This window comes from Triturus cristatus, chromosome 8, assembly GCF_964204655.1.
Source record: "Triturus cristatus chromosome 8, aTriCri1.1, whole genome shotgun sequence".
Lineage (NCBI taxonomy): Eukaryota > Metazoa > Chordata > Amphibia > Caudata > Salamandridae > Triturus > Triturus cristatus.
This window is the reverse complement of record NC_140591.1, coordinates 1,418,209,243-1,418,227,056: the sequence shown is the minus strand read 5'-3', so window position 1 is coordinate 1,418,227,056 and position 17,814 is coordinate 1,418,209,243. Positions and strand designations below refer to the sequence as shown.

The following is a 17,814-nucleotide window of genomic DNA, read 5'->3' as shown; positions in this document are numbered from 1 at the left end:
TTACCTTTCGATATTTTGTCCCTCGATATTCGGTCCTCAATATTCGGGTACCTCGATATTCTGGGGGGGGGGCGATGTTCAGTAGTATGGTCAGAAGGAAGTCCTGCACTGGAGGAGAACGTGGTCAGACTGATTTGCAAGCTGGAAACTTGCCAGAACTCAGGTGCAGAACAGCTAAGGGCCAGTAAATGTGGTGCCACTGTGAGGACCACTGCCTTAGGCACCAAGCCTGCCTGATAGCGGAGAGTGGTCTATAAAGTTCCACCTCGTCTGAAAAGAAGTGCATCGGTGGAAGCTTTGGTTCAAGAGAGACTGCCCGATGGTCCATGGCCGCTTCTGTGCCGTAAGAGGGAAGAGCTCAAGCAAGACCAGGTCGATGGCTGCTTTTCCGAAGTTTGTTCAAGATGCCTTCCTTCTTTGACGCTTTGCACCCAACCCTACTTTCTGTACCATCAGAGGTCCCACATATCTTCATCTGCCCTCTCACTGCCACCAGTCAGATGTTATACATTTTGAAATTTAGCATACCCCAGATTTAAATCCTATAACTGTAAGCTTTATCATTAATAATAAACTATTGCACTTAATCTGGATCAACGTTTTCTCTCCTAAAAATGCATTTATTTCGAGTATTGAGTGATCTGTCTGGGCGGTGCGTGTTTTTTAAACCTACAACACCATCCAAGACTCAGTGTGAGACTGTCAACCTCGCTGACCTAAAATGGAAGTACTTGAGGCCAGAGTTTGCAGCATTGCCTGGTACCTGAGGTCCCACAGACAACGACACGCACCTGTTATAAGGATTTCCCAGTTCCCCATTGAGGGTGGGACGGTTCTGATTTCCTCAGTGCGCGTTGGATACTCAGTAAAGTGACTTTTCAGGATCAGGGAAACGGAATCTGGTGAGTGCGCATCGGACGAAGTGCTGTACTGCATTAGAAATAAGATAAGACAAAAGAACATGACAACATACATAACATAGCATGAGAATACATGTCCATCTGTAAAGGGCGTGCTCACTGAATGCAGCATCTTGGCACTGGATAATAATGCTTTATTATTACTCAAGTCTATGCTACTGATTTTCTCGACCTCGGAAGGATGAAAAGCTAAGTGGACGTTCGGTGATTGACACCTGTGACCTTGAGGTCAATCACCGATTCTTGGTGGGGGTGCATTGAGCGCGTGATAGGCTACTGCAGCATTCTTCTGATAAAATGTTGCAAAACTGCAGTGCGCGCCTAGGACTGTTTTTTTAAATTTGACAAACTAGGCCTAGAACAAGGGAGGATCTCCCAACCCCAGAGAACCCATGGAACACAAGGACAATGAATGGGCGCCTGAACCTGGAGCTTGAAGCTGTGACTGTCTTAGTGTTCTGCAGAGGGGCCCCCCTAGAGCCGCTGGCTGCGAGTTCAACTCATGGCAAGGGCGTAAAACAAACTCCTGCAGCCCCTGTGGGATAGAGGGGTCTCATCCCTTCAGGCGCCCCCAATCCCTTCAGAGAGGCCCCATCCCACCCAAAGACATGAATCCTTGTGTGATATGGAAGACTAAGAGGTAGGGCCAGCCTACGCGCGGACCTGCAGAGGGGAGCTGGTGCCCCCAGCTGCAGTCTCTATATGACTTAGTCCAAAGAATAGTGTGGGAGGGATTGCCACATTTGGTTTTGCACAGTGGCATTCTGAGCATAAGCCAGCTCTGATCAGGGGCCCCTCTTCACATTACACGGGGGGCCCTTTTCACATTACCTCACTGGCTCCTGGTCTGGCGTAGACAAGAGCTCTGCAGGTGGTGGCGTCGCCAGATGAGCCAGAATTATCTTCATGGTCTGGGAAGGGGTTAGCGGTGGAGAAGGCAGGCCTGGGATCCTCTTTTTGGGGCTGGGTGGAGGTTATAGGGAGCTGAGTGGTGAATATGGCCCTAGCAGCATGTAGTCAACGAGTCAAAGGGCTATGTCTCACTCTCTCTGGAGGGCTCTACACCCATATGTTTATGTTAGACCGGTGTGCAAGAGGTATTTCACTTCTGTGCCATGGCTGTCAATGCGTGTGGCTCTGAGGAACTGCCACGAGAAAAGTATCATGTCGTGTTTGCATTTCATTACTTGCACGCGTCATTGATTCACTCGTTTCTATGCACACTTTGCCCTCAATGTTTTCGGTTTATTTTGGAAATAGATATTTCAGGAATTTTTACCTCTGGCTTCAACTTCTTCTTTCTGGCACAGCTACAGAACAGTCTCACTGACTTGCAATGAATTGTGGGAAGCATGCATCATGCAGAAGGAACACACCTCTCTGCTGTGCTATCGAGGGTTGTGGAGGCTAGCCACGCTCTTGCTGATTGATGTACTGGGTGCATCTTATGGCGCCAAACATATATTTTTATCAAACTTTCTATAAGGGAAAATTCTGTTCAATGTAGATAGTAAATAATTCTATTGGACTTAAACTGTACAAATATTATGCCATACATTGTCGAAAGCAGCATATTGGTCTTTTCAACTGACATTTCTCCAGGCCGGTTAGTTAATGCGTATCTTTCCACTTGACACCTTCTTCCTGTCTCTCTTTCTGTCTTTCACTCTCTTAATTTAGGCCAAAGTCTGGTGATGAAAAATACGACCTGGTCCTCAAAAACCAGTGCCGCAACACAGTACCTGTAAGCACTGGCACAAATTAAGTCCTCATACGCTTAAGTAAAACGTTGGCCTCCAGGCGGGTGCATGGATATCAATACTGCAACAGACCCAGGCTCACTGCACCCCAATAATGGTTATATGTTACTGCTCTAAGAGGATCCCTCTCCTACTTTCCCCTTTCACCTCTAATCAGTAATGATACAAATAAAAAATTTCCTTTGTGACTCTTGGAAAAGATCCCAAAGTAAATAAAACCTCTGATTCGGATATCGCTTGGTAGGTCGAAGTTGGAAAATATGAGCAGAATGTGTGGAACGTGGTCTGCTGTGCATTTACCACAATTGTAGAATTTAGAGAAATGATGAAAATTCGCACAGAAAAAAACAGTTTCTCATTTTATTCCCCATCTATTTGTAAATGTTATGTTATGTCGAAAATGAATTAATCGTTCTTTTACCCAAAGGTCTCATGACACTAAAGTTCATAGGGAGATGGCGCAAATGCAGAAAATGGAGACTAGTAGAGGAATTACTGTGAATTATCTATCTCTCAGTAAGGTACAGAGTAGGGAAGGGTAAGTCTGACCCTTCTGTTGCATAATAATACCATAAAGTAACTCTTTGCTAGTAGCTCTTTAACACGTATCCATTACTACACATCCATTACCAAGCATCCTTTACCACACATGCTTTTATCATGCAGTACTTTACTGTGCAGGTAAGTATTTTTTTTAATGTCATTTTAATGTTATTAAAATAATTAGTTTAGGATGCGGGTGGAGGTAAAGGGAGGCAAGAGTGATTTTAGGGTATGTGGCTGGGAAAAGGTAAATTGAGGTAAGGGTAATTTTAGTGTTTGAGGGTGGGTTGAGCTAAAGGGAGATATGGTTAATATTAGGGTTTAGTGGTGGGTAGGCGTAGAAGTGGGTGTGGGTGATTTTAGGGTTTAGGGAAATGAATAGGAAAATGGAGGTAGGTAGTAATAAAAGAGGGTGTTCGAGGGTTCACCAAAAAGAAAGTAAATATATATATATATATATATATATATATATATATATATATATATATATATATATATATATATTACCTACTGGCGGTCGCCAGTAGGTAGTTATAGTTAGGACCACGTTTCCATAGGAAATCCGCAACATTCTATTTTGAATAACTTTGGCGCCGGTCGACGAATCCTCGCAAATTTTTCAAAATAGGTGGGGCGCTACGCTCCGCTCCTACCCTGAAAGTCTCGGGGGGATTCGTCAAGCGGGGGCTGAGATAAAAGGGGGGTCCCAAAACGCGTTTTTCCCATGCATTTTTCCATAGGACCTTTAGACAGGGCTACAGCCCGAACGGCTGAACAGAATTTAATGAAATTTGGCAGAGAGGTAGTCCCCAGGTCAAGGAAGTGCCTTTTGTAGGTTTGGTGTAAATCTGTTCAGTAGATTCTGAGAAAATAGCCTTTAAATCAATATATATATCTGTGGCAGCTTACGGTGCGCTTACCGTGCGCTTACCGTAAGCTTACCGTACGCGTACGGTGGCGTGCGCGAGCGAGATTCTGATTGGCTCTTAGATCTTAGTAAACATTCGAGTCGGTCGAAACCAGGAAGCGGCGGCCGCCATTTTCTCTCTCGCTTCCTTAGTTGGGCAGCAAAAACGTACCCCAAATATATGTAAAGAGGCAGTTTCATGAGATCCTAACCACCCAGCATTGATACAGGGGTCCCCAAACCACCCCCAAGCCCAAAAAAAATAAAAAAAATTTTTTCGGAAAATCGCCGATTACGCTTACCGTACGCGCACGGTAAAAAATTATATAAAAAAAAAAACTATCCACATTCTCCCCACCCTGTGTGCAAATGGTGCCCGAAGAATACATTTCACAAAGATGCGCAAAATATGTCCCCCATGTGCGCACGGTGCGCGAAGCCCATCCCGCTTAACGTGGCGCAGCGCACCGCGTGACCACTGTGCGTGCACGGCACTAACTGCGTAAAGTGGGCGCGCGGTGCGCGAAGCGCACCGTGCGCGCACGGAACGAACTGCGTTAACTGGGCGCGCACGCCACGAATGGTGTAAAGTAACTTAGCATTTAAAAAACCTTGCAAATTCACTGAAAAAACCATAGGTTTCACACATGTTATAGTTAGCTGGACATTTTACTGATAAAAAACCAATGAAATTCCCCCGTTATAGTTACTGCAGGCAACTATAACTCACGCGACCGCAATCTTCTGCTGATGACATATGTGTCTTTATGAAAAAAAAATATTTGTAATATATGTAAAGCTAAAATTTAATGGAAGAAGACATGGGCAAATAAGTGTCTAAATACAGTATTAGCATCAGCAGAGGATTGCGGTCGCGTGAGTTATAGTTGCCTGCAGTAACTATAACGGGGGAATTTCATTGGTTTTTTATCAGTAAAATGTCCAGCTAACTATAACATGTGTGAAACCTATGGTTTTTTCAGTGAATTATATATATATATATATATATATTCACTGAAAAAACCATAGGTTTCACACATGTTATAGTTAGCGGAAATTTTACTGATAAAAAACCAATGAAATTCCCCCGTTATAGTTAGTGCAGGCAACTATAACTCACGCGACCGCAATCCTCTGCTGATGACATATGTGTCTTTATGAAAAAAAAATATTTGTAATATATGTATAGCTAAAAATTTATGGAAGAAGACATGGGCAAATAAGTGTCTAAATACAGTATTAGCATCAGCAGAGGATTGCGGTCGCGTCAGTTATAGTTGCCTGCACTAACTATAACGGGGGAATTTCATTGGTTTTTATCAGTAAAATTTCCGCTAACTATAACATGTGTGAAACCTATGGTTTTTTCAGTGAATTTGCAAGGTTTTTTAAATGCTAATTCCTAACTATAACGTGTGTGAAACCTATGGTTTTTTCAGTGAATTTGTACGGTTTTTTAAATGCTAAGTTACTTTACGCCATTCGTGGTGTGTGCGCCCACTTAACGCAGTTCGTTCCGTGCGCGCACGGTGCGCTTCGCGCACCGCGCGCTCACTTTACGCAGTTAGTGCTGTGCACGCACGGTGGGCACGCGGTGCGCTACGCGCACCGCGTGCCCACGTTACGCTAGATGGGCCATGTACGCACGATGCGCTTCGCGCACCGTGCGCACATGGAGGACATATGATGCGCTTCGTTGTGAAAGGTAATATTTTAATTTTTCACTATGACAGATAAGCCGTGCACAAATGGTGCCCTTCGGGCACCATTTGCACATGGGGTGGGGAGAGTGTGGATATTTTTTTTTTATTTAATTTTTACCGTTCGCGTACGGTAAGCGTAATCGGCGAAATTATCGAAAAAATGAAAATTCCGTTTTTGGCTTTAGGGGAACATTGGGGACTCCCTCAACATGGCTAGGTGCTTAGGAGCTGTCTAAACAGCCCCTTTACATGTTTTTGCTCTTTGTTTTTTAACCCCCTCTCAGAGTGCGAGAGAGAAAATGGCGGCCGCCACTTCCTGGTTTCGACCGATTCGAATGTTTACTAAGATCTAACAGCCAATCAGAATCGCGCTCGCGCACGTCACCGTACGCGTACGGTAAGCGCACCGTAAGCGCACCGTAAGCTGGCTCAGATATATATATTGATTTAAAGGCTATTTTCTCAGAATCTACTGAACAGATTTACACCAAACCTACAAAAGGCACTTCCTTGACCTGTAGACTACCTCTCTGCCAAATTTCAAGGAACTCTGTTCAGCCGTTCGGGCTGTAGCTGTGTCTAAAGGTCCTATGGAAAAATGCATGGGAAAAACGCATTTTGGGACCCCCCTTTTATCTCAGCCCCCGCTTGACGAATCCCCCCGAGACTTTCAGGGTAGGAGCGGAGCGGAGCGCCCCATTAGTTTTGAAAATTTCGCGAGGATTCGTCGACCGGCGCCAAAGTTATTCAAAATAGAATGTTGCGGTTTTCCTATGGAAACAGGGTCCTAACTATAACTACCTACTGGCGACCGCCAGTAGGTAATATATATATATATATATATATATATATATATATATATATATATATATTGCGGATTTCCTATGGAAAATAGGTCCTAACTATATCTACCTACTGGCGACCGCCAGTAGGTAATATATATTATATATATATATTCTTTCTGTCGCTCCTTCTCAGACCATGGACCCATGAAAGGTGGTGCGTGCGCCGGCGAAGCAGACCGGCAAATATCTCAATAAAAGTCCATATATCTCAGCGGGAATAACGCGCTCTCAGGACACACCACAACATGATTTGCTCAAGAATTGGGATTTAATGGCGCCTCGTAACATGTTTCGGCTGACCTGCAGCCTGGCTCACACGCGAGTTATAGTTACCCTAGGGCACGAGTTATAGTTATTTGAGATAACTCTAACAATAGAGAGCAGAATCTCAGTGGTTTTGTATGAGTGAAATGTGAGCCTAACTATAACATCCCTGTAACCTTTGTTTTTTTTCAGTGAATATGTCCCCCGCAAAAAACACTAATCTAAAAATATGTATAATGTCTTACAGCTCTCCAACTCTCTGTCTCACGGTGTGGATGTTTCATGACTGACCACATAGTGTTAAGATAGTAGCTGCTTGCCAAGCCTATTGGGTCCTCATATGTGTCCCTTTTGTATGTATGTGCATTTCAGTCACCTCCTTTTGTTCGATATTGTGGCACATTACTTCTGCTATTGTCACTGTTTCCACTCTAGTTTTTCCTGATATTCCAGAGACACAAGCACAAGAAGACATTCAAGTAAAAGGAATATAGGGCCAAATGCATCAAGCTATTTTGCGTTCGCAAATGGTGCAAATCGCAAAATTCGGCCGTTTGCGAATGCAAAATGGCCTTTACCTATGTATGAAAGGCTTTGGCATTCGCAATTTAGGTAATTGCAATTTTTAATGATTATCTAAATAGCGAATGCAAATAGGGACTCGCAATTTACGATTCCCTAATGCACATGTAATAAGCCTTTCCTAAATGCGAACTGTGCATTTAGGAAACGCAATTACCATCAACTTCAAGTTGATGGTAACCATGTGCAAACTTTGAAAAATGCACAAAACTGCGTTTTTAAAAGTGCCATGTGGTGAACACATGCCCCTAGGGCATGTGCATTACATGTGCACCTTTTTTTGTTAGGGGTGCTTCAGGGGGGCCTTGGGCCCCCAGGCACCCTTGCATTTGCATTACCTAATACTTTGATTACCAATTAGGTAATCGCAATGTAGGTAATGCGAAACCATTTTCACCTATGGGATTTGAGGCCCATAGGAAAGAATGGAGTCGCAATTACAAACAGTGATTCCCTAATTGCGTTTGCAATTTTTAAGAAATCGCAATTACGGAATCGCTATTTTCTGTTTTGTACATTACATTTTGCGATTACCAAATATCGATTTCTTAAAAATCGCTAAATGGTTATCGCAAAATTATACTTTCATACATGTGGTCCATAGAACAGAGGGAAGAACTGTTTATAGAATGTTTTGGGAATCTCCTAAAGCTGGAATGAATTGGAGGAAGGCGATATGTTCCTTTCATATGGAATGACTCATTGGCAGTTTGCTGAATCAGGTGGACAGCAGGGGTTTTTCCAATGAGCTCAGGAACCACTCGGGCTCCCAAGACAGCTCCATCCAGGAGGATGACTCACAGACTGGAGGCTCGGAGGAAGGCTGTGGAACTGATGGCCTCGCTCTTTTGTTATGTGCAAAGATAATTTACTTGCTATGTGATTTCAATGTTAGCGCTAATTTGGGGCAATATTTTCAAATAAATCTGACTTATTGTACAGATATATGTAATACTTATTGCCCAACTGAGACCAAGATTTACTATTGCTTTGCGCTTCACAAAGTGACTCACAGCAACACAAAGTGATGCATCTGGTTTGGGTTAAAAACCGCTTGATTTGCTTTGCATCAATCAGCAAGGTATTCATTCTCTAGTCTAAGCTATGGTAAAAACAGGTTTTTTTTTAAGTGGATGAAATGGTTGGTGTGAGAGGGGTGGACTGGAGAAAAAACGCATCCTGTAACAATCATATGTAAGAAACCTCCCTTATTTATCTGAAATAAAATCCTGTTCTTGACAAATTCATGAATCAAATCTTACTGGACGAAGAATAACAATGCTAAATTTGCGCCAGTGGTTTCTGTTGCTCAGCACTGGCATTTAAGTGCCAGCACCGGCGCTTATGATAGTCACCACATGGTGGCACTGTCTGCCTAATTTCGGTATGAGCACAACAGCTGTTTATTAATTCAATTTACATTTATAATGACTAATACCTGCCTGCCAAGCCATTCTTATAGCTTTGAAGGCCTGGAATACTATGAATTGTCACACTTGTAAGAGTGTGATAGGTAGCTGTTGTGTGAGCACTGTCATTGGGAGCACTGGCAGGGGCAAAGGATGGTGCAAGCTGTAGTGTCCCCCAGACGAGGGCCCTGGCACTATTGTTTTTATAAATTAACCAATGAAGAAGAACGCAAATCTGCAGGCACCAAGATATTTATTGAACAGTGCCTATTCCACCATTATCCTTGGCCATATGAAATAAAACATTTGATAAGGTAAATTTAAACGATATCAGCAGTAACTGGGGGTCTCATTATGATGGCGGTCGGACGAGTGTGCGACTGCCATCGCTGCGGGCTGGAGACCGCCCAACATGTAGTCAGCTGTTCCACCTGCCATATTATAATACGACGGCCGTGTAGGCGGTCAGAAGCATGCAGTTTTCTATTGCGGTTTGGGCTGCGGCCTGGAAAAGGGCTGCAACACGAGCCGCAGTAGAGAAAGGCATGTTCGCAAACATCCATGCACCGTGTGCCAGGCACACACGGTGCATGGATGTTTGGGGGCACCACATGCGCCTCCCTGGCCCCTTAGCTGTGGCACATGGGGGAGGGGGCCCTGCTAGGAGCCTCCACAACCCCTTTCTGGCAGCCTTACCATGGAGGTGGGACCGCCATGAAAAGGTTGTGTGAAACTGAATCGTAATTCATACGGTAGGTGCCTGAGCAGGCACCGCCTACATTGTAGAGATTACTGTCCGACTGCTGTTCCGACAGACACCTTGAGCCTGTCGGAGTGGGCAGTCTCCCCCCCCTACGCTCTGACTGCCGGTATCTTAGTCCACCGGTCGGACAATTGCCCTGGATGTCGGGCAGACCGCCACTGATGGCCTGTTGATGGTGTCCGTCCTCCATCATATTGAGGTCTTGGGGTGAATAGTCGTCTTCGGCCCTGGGACACCACTCACAAACAACTGTATCGATCCGTTCCGGTGTCAGAAAGCGGACATCCGGTGACGTTGCATTGCAGCTCAAGCGTGTGATAGGAAGGCATTTCAATTTTTGTTTCTTCAGTAGCCCAAGGACAAACATCAACTCAGAGGGCTCTGATTCAATTACAGTTTTTATTTTGCTTTGCTCGGGCCCCACAGCCCGAGTTAGACAAGGCATAGAATCAGTTATACACAACTAAAATAGAAATTAAAATATTTGAAGTAAAATGAGTTATGAAAATGTATTTTGACCGTGACGTAAACACCATGTTCTTAACAGCCGCTTAGTGAGTCTAAGCTCCAATTAATTGCTTAAAGCTGTAAAGCTGGGGCAATTAACACAGCCCAGACCTGGCTTCCGATTACTGGCCGGGTGTCTAATACCTTTGCACGAAAAACAATTTATTTAGTATATTTAATAGGATTTGAACAAGCAGATAAACCCAGCTGCTTGTGTGAAATGTTGTTTGCGCACCCTTGATGTGTGGCCAGAGTGAGGTTTAAAGCTCATAACACATGGACAGAAGTTGTAGAAACAATTTTGTATTGGCTGGTGCCAGAGCATATTAAGTAGAGGCTTTCCTTATGACACAGTTCCTGCAAGCCTCAGTGGCCTCTGCAACCAGTGGACAGAATTGCAGAGCAGTTGAGCGATAGGCAGAAATGCCGGCTGTTTGCGATACTTGGCCAACGCTGCCCTCTAGTGGTCAGAGTGTACAGTAATAGACGTGAGAAATCGTACCTACAGCAGGCCGTAGTAGTATGACAAAACAAAGTACACCAGCAGAGCAACAGAGAAAATATTCCACATAGGCAAGAAGAGGTAACATGAAAGAAGTGCGCAGCGCTGCAGACTTCTTTCTGCTAGTCACTTAGGGGCACACAGCTCAGTGAAGCAACCAATATCGCTGCCCGGCGTTGCGTTAAAGAGAGAGAGCGGGACAGTGCGTATGGCGCTGTTGTACACTTCTCAGGCTCTGGCGCACAATTTGGCTGCCTTGTGCCATGCACATACCTTTGTACAACATTGCACAGGTGTGGTGTGTGTGCCATTTAGCATGGTTTTTTAATGGAAGGCTGTTTTCCAGTACAATGAAATATGGCTAGACATACTTTTCCCACTTTGTAGGTGTGTTGTATAGTACAGCACACATGCAACGTTTGGGGAAATAAAAACATTTCACATGCCTTGTGCATGCATGTGCAGGACTTTGTAAAAAAAACATGGGTGGGAGCCTGGGACCATCCATGTGCCACCCACGGGATGTGCCGTTGACGCAAAGTCATGCAAAGTGACTTAATAGACCAGGTTAGCATCGTTAAGCTGTAGGCTAGATCAGTGTTTTGAAATTGAGAGTTTGTGGTGTAAGTAGTGATTTAAAAGTCATTCTCAGCAAGATATCACTCAGTGGATACTTTAGACAAATTGGCATGGGCAGTAATTTGTTGCAGCTTTAGGGAAACCTATGTGCCCTTACATCTTCACCTGGAATTATGGCAGCTAAGTAAACAAATACATACTCGGGGATGATTGGGGAATTGCACTATTGTTTTATTTATGGTGACATAGGCACCCAAACAGCAGGTGGTAAAGCAACGAATCAGCAATTAAACCCTTGCTGTGCAGGCAATGTACATGTACCAAAGGACACACACTGGTCCTCAATTTCAAGCTACATCTTATGTTGGTTCTGCAGTTTAACAAAATGGCTACTTGAACCCAGCACCAAAATGTAATGGGAACACAAATGGGGCAAAATAATCATCCTCGAAATGCCATGGCCATGACAAACAGCCCTTCCAGGCAATGGCAACCCATCAAATTCACATGAAGGCCAATGGCTGCTGACAGCTGACCCAAAGCCGGCTCTCTCTTTATACCTCTCGATACTTCGTTTTGATGTATTGATGAAAAGAGCTCTCATACTAGACAGCTAAAGCTCTGTCTAGCAAGACTTAAAATGGCAAATGAATCACTTAGCTGTACAGATATTCCAGAAAGGGAGAAACAGATTGCATCGTCCTTTTCTCCTGTTGTGGTGCCAGAAAAGAAGGGGGTTTATGAGTCAAAGTGTAAGACAGCTTACAATGTGGGGCTAAACTAAGGAGGCACATGTATTCAAATTGAAAGAACTCGCTGGTATGCAACAATGTAAAATATTTGTAGAATAGATGCGCCCTTGGTTTGTTTTGACATTTTTTTGCCAGATTTAAACTTAGTGAGGCCATCTCACCTGTTCAGAAATGGGAGTAAATGAAACCCTTCCACCTTTTTTGAGTTAGAGGTTATACCCATTTTAGGAGATCTTATCTAAAACCCATCTTTTTAAAATATAATGTTCGGTCCACTAAATCTGCACTGAAATTATTAACTACTCTGGATAGCCCTGACATTTGTTTTTTTACTGCAACATATATGATAAAATGTGTTTTTATAAGGAAGAATATAGTCATTCCAGTATAATTGTTGTTGTTCTGCGTATTTTGCACTTCTGTTTAGTACTGTTTGTAATTCTCTATGCACTCTAATAGTTTGAGGTCTGTATGAGCTGCACCTGCACTTTTGGCCCTTACTGCTTTTATAATATTTTATGCACGGCACTTTGCTACTTTATGTGTATTTGCACTTTCTTTGAAGGACCTTCTATTTTTACCATGCAAATCTGTTTATACTTATGTATAAAATATAGTGTATTTTATGTAACAGGTCCTCTTATATTACATGTAAATTTTAAAAATTGTTTTATGTGTTTGTGTGCTTATATGGTTGTACTTTTCCAACTGAATAAAGCTTTTTGAATTGAATTGAGTTAGAGGTAATCGTTTCCTGCTTGGGTCTTACAATGTGGACCATCTATCAAAACGCCTCCACATCTGATTCCAACATTTAAAGGGATTGTCAGTCAGTTTTGGGACTGGCCTGAAGTAAGGAATAAACTCCAATCTAAACAAATGCTTGGCTTGACGTGGCACCTTTAAGAAGGCTTGTGGAATGGGGCCAGCATGTTCTTCAGTTTGGGTGGTAGTAAGGACTGCAGTCTGACAAAGAACAAGATAGGGACATTCCTAATATCTGTACTGGGAACAGCTCTATTCCTGGCCTGCACCCCCCATCTTTATCATTTGGTCAACTAGTTTCTTCGTGTCTGCTCCCTCTTTTGAGACAAAAAATCACATGTATAACAGTATTTCTTTTTTTAGCCTGCAGTTCCATATAGATGTTTTTCAGGCCACCCACTAGTCTTTTTCTACACATGTAGGTGATGTAAAAGAAATCTACTGCTGACACTACATATTTAAATTTAATACTGCTTGCACACTTTGTGGATTCTTATGACAGACATACACAGAAGTTATCTGTGTTTATGTGAATTTGTATGGTGTGAACCTAAGTGAAAGGCAAGAGAGTGCTTTACATTTCCAAAGGCGAGGACACAGTAAACATGTGAATGAAGGGTTAGCTGGTTCCTAGGAGTACAAGTGAACTGTTACTACATCATGATGTTGTTTCAGATGCTGGGTGCAAAGATTACGATGGCATGCTATTTTTTTTTTTTTTTTTTGTACTTCTTCATCTCCAGTTTGTTTGGGTCTTGGATACAGGTGTGTCAAGAGCTTGTCAACCAGATAGACAGGGGTGTCACACATGATGGCTTTGTAGATGATGCAGTTGGTTTTGAAGATGGTGCGGGCTGGTGTATATGTATGAGTGAGATCGCATCTCTTCAAACTCTAGGTAAAATGTGTTGTGGCACATAGAATAATCCTTGTGGGGAGGGGGGTAATCATGTTTTGTCAAAGATCAGGACATTGCCACAGTCCAGAATTAAGAGTTTTAGGTCTTGAATTGCAGTTCCAAAGTTGTTTTCGGAGAGAAAGGGTTTCTGTTTCTTTATTAGAGAGAGCTGGGACCAGGTCATACTGGTTCTCTTGGTGTTGGGTTCCTTCAGAGTGAGTTCAGCAAAATTGGCTAAATTGGTTACTATATTTATGGAAAGGCACATCACCTCAATGCACAACCCAAAAAACAGAATTCGTACAGTGTTGATGTAATGAATCTGGATAATGTTGAGGACTGCAACCTAGTCAATATATAAATGTTTTTTCCTCTAGAGTAAATTAGTGTGCTGCATAACAAAATGTTTTCGAAAGAGTTTAATTACTTACATTGTTCTTGTGCATGCAATTATATGTTTCTGCTTTCTACATTTGTATGTGTGCCTATTGTGGCTTTGCTACATTTATTTTTGATATAAAACAGAAACATTTGCAATTAAAACAGGAATTTGCAATACAATAGGTCTCCCATTTACTCGAGTTTGAGCTATTGGCATTGCAAATGGCAATGCCTTTTATTCTTGTTTTCGTTTTGAAACATAAATAAAAGGCATTGTCATTTGCAATGTCAATAGCTCAAACTCGCATAAATGCGAGACCTATTGCATTGCAAATGCTAACGGCTGTCCTGCAGTTCCCCCAGGGCACATGCAGGCAACCACTTCTGTCAGGACAGCTGATCGCAGCAAAAAGACAGAAGTGGATGCTTGCTTGTGCCCCGGGGGGACTGACATTTAAAAAAAAAAAAACAAGCGAAGCAGCATTTTGTTGCTAAGGCAACAAAATGGCATGGGACTGTCCACAGTCCCACGGACACGCGCATGCTGTTTGCAATTGACAAATGGCGAGAGCAGCCATCTTTGTCCATTGCAGATGCGTGCATGAGAGCCCTCACAGAATTGATTCTAAAAGGTGCTCTCCTGGCTAGTGCAGCGCATGCGCTGCTTTCGCCAGGCGAGACCTAAAAACACTGAGGATAGCGAAACAGGAGAAACCAACACTGACTGGAAGAACCTAAATAGGGGCATGGAGACACTAGTGCTGTGAGTAACTGGGACAGCATGCAGTAACAGTGGAATGTAGAGGTACTGCCACTGTGGACTGGTAGAAACTTGGGTTAGGGAGGCATTAACACGGAGTGCTGAGATACTCCTATAAATGAGAGAGGGAGGCAGTTACACTGGAACTGGGAGATACTGACACAGCAATAGGGAGACAGCAACACTGGGGGAAGAGAGACATGAGATGGAAAGCAAACTCACTGGTGAGTTAAACATTGAGCCAGGGAAGCACAGACACTAGGGCAGAGAGACATGAACAATACGGCAGGCAGACAGACATTGGGCAAGCACATTCAAATACTGATACAGAGATGCACTTACATTGTGAACTATAAGACTACAACTGACGTAGGCATTAGGGCAGGGAGACAAGGAAACTGGGGTCTGGGAAACAATGGAACTCAGCACTGGAAGACATAATATCCCACAGGTCAGAGGGAATGCCACTGGTAACCAATGTGATGTTTTCTTATATAATTGCTTTGATCCACAATTGTACCTTCTAAATTATTTTCTTTTGCTTAACTTAGGTGTATCCAACATGGCCGCCAGAGATGTGCCAATACTGGTTCTTTATCTATGCACTTTCCATCACGTCGTACTCTCTAATTCCCGATGGAAGCCCACATGGCCAAACTACAAAGTTCCAGTAATCCTTCCACAGTCTACCTTTAATTTGGACAAAGCACAGTTTAATGCTGAGACACACTTGGAGGTTGCATCGCCATGTGGTCCTGAGTGTCACAAGCATTCTCCGTCGCCAACGTTTAATGAACTGAAGGAATATTTGTCATATGAGACCTTGTACTCTAATGGATCCCGCACTGCCACCAAAGTAGGCATTTATGTCATTAACAATGGCGGTGAGTCTTCGAGGGCCAGATCTCGGACAAAAAGGCAAATTTATGGTCAAGATAGCAGATTTAGTATTTTTGGCAGGGACTTTTTGCTGAATTATCCATTTTCTACTTCCGTGAAGTTGTCCACAGGCTGCACGGGGACTTTGGTGGCGGAAAAGCATGTTCTCACCGCAGCCCACTGTATCCATGATGGCAAAAGTTATGTGAAAGGAGCACAGAAACTTAGGGTGGGATTCATGAAACCCAAAGTGAAGGATGGGGGCAAAAAATTGGATCCAAAGAATCCAGCATTTCCTGAAAAAATGAAGTTCCAATGGATCCGTGTCAAGAGGACGCATGTCCCAAAAGGTTGGATTGAAGGAAATGCAAACGACATTGGCATGGATTATGACTACGCCCTATTAGAACTCAAGAAACCACACAAGCGGAAGTTCATGAAGATTGGAATTAGCCCGTCTGGGAAACAGCTTCCTGGAGGAAGGATTCACTTCTCTGGGTATGACAACGACAGACCTGGCAACCTGGTGTACCGCTTCTGCGATGTAAAAGATGAGACCTACGACCTTCTGTATCAGCAGTGCGATGCCCAGCCGGGGGCCAGCGGCTCAGGGGTGTATGTGAGAATGTGGAAGAGACCCAAGCAGAAATGGGAGCGTAAGATCATTGGAATCTTCTCAGGGAACCAATGGGTGGACAACAACGGGGTGCCTCAGGATTATAATGTGGCGGTTCGCATTACCCCACTGAAGTACGCGCAGATCTGTTACTGGATCAAGGGCAACTATGCTGACTGTAGGGATGGATAAGCCAAATCACATCTCGTATGAACAAAAGCACTTCAGTGACCTAATCTCCTGTTCTAGGAAAGCCAAACTTTGTTTGCCCAAAGTGTATTTTATATTCTTGTATTTGACTCGTAATTTACAAAAAGTGATCCAGTGACTGGATATTTAATGCCTGACTTTACTTAAGCTGCCAAAAAAACTACACAAAGGACAAAAGAAAAAGCACGAATAAGCAAAAAGTTTCCAAAAATCCTAAATTTTCAGCACCGCAAGTTAATCCTCCTTTTTCTGTTGCAAAGCACATGAAAATATTTCTAAGTTTTCAAAGTATACACTGATATTAGAAACATTATAAGGAAATAATTGTGTGGAATCATTCCGCATTTTTTGTTTTACCATTCGTATGTCTGTAATATCGTAGGGTGCTTTTTACACTGCCCAACTAAAATTGACCTGGCAATGTTTTTAAATTGCCTTTAGGATAATTATCTTAATAAATGAAAAACATGTTCTCAGGACCTGCAACGTCTGCAGACGTAATGCCCAATATATGCTTTATGAATTTCACTTTTCTTTGTTTTGTTCTGTGTGCCTGTCAGCACTTTCTATTTTTATGAAGCCGTCTGATATTGCTTCAGGTTCATACATTGTTTAGTTTTTGATATCTTTAATTTTTATGTCTGTTCTGTGCTTTTGTTTTGCTCCTCAGGCCTCACTCATTGCAGGGACGGGAACGACTTTAACATCCAGATCCCAGTTTGCAGACCACTGTTTTTAGCTTAACACGTTGAAATAAAATGCATTCCTTTATGAAAATTGTTTTGCATTAATATATTGATATCTATAAATATTTATTTTACTGGATCTATAAATGTGGCTACTGATTCTATTCTGTTTTTCTGTACAATATGGTGCTGTAATGTTCAGTCAGTACTTTAAAAGCACATGCTGTCCTCCATACTATTTATGGACTGGAAGAAAACTATACATGTAGCCTCTAGGCTGACGTAAAGACATACTGTTAGTTGTCACTATTTAAGTGTTGAGTAAAACCTCAACAGTGGGTATTTTCATGGTAAGTACATACTTCTTAAAATCAGGTGATTAATGAGATATTAGGGAGAGAAGACATTGGTTTGGAAGCCTGCACATTTAGACCTGTTTACGAACAGGGTGTATCGTGATCTCCCCTCTGCATTAGACTGCTGCACAGGAGGAGATCCAGGAATGGAGGGGACAGCTCTAATGGAAACACCAGAGTTTACAGTACACCATATGGATTCCTGATAACAAGAGAGTGTGTGCATT

The 17,814-nt window shown here is 42.9% G+C and overlaps 1 protein-coding gene across 1 annotated transcript in view; it reads left to right on the top strand.

Moving 5' to 3' along the window:
* The window catches only part of PRSS23 (serine protease 23), a 32,008-nt gene extending 14,686 nt beyond the window's left edge, over positions 1 to 17,322 (top strand). The window contains exon 2 of the mRNA XM_085623149.1: positions 15,392 to 17,322. Coding sequence (XP_085479275.1) covers positions 15,403 to 16,527 — 1,125 coding nt within the window. The 5' untranslated portion in view covers positions 15,392 to 15,402 and the 3' untranslated portion in view covers positions 16,528 to 17,322. The remainder of the gene's footprint in view (positions 1 to 15,391) is intronic.
* Positions 17,323 to 17,814: the final 492 nt, after the last annotated feature.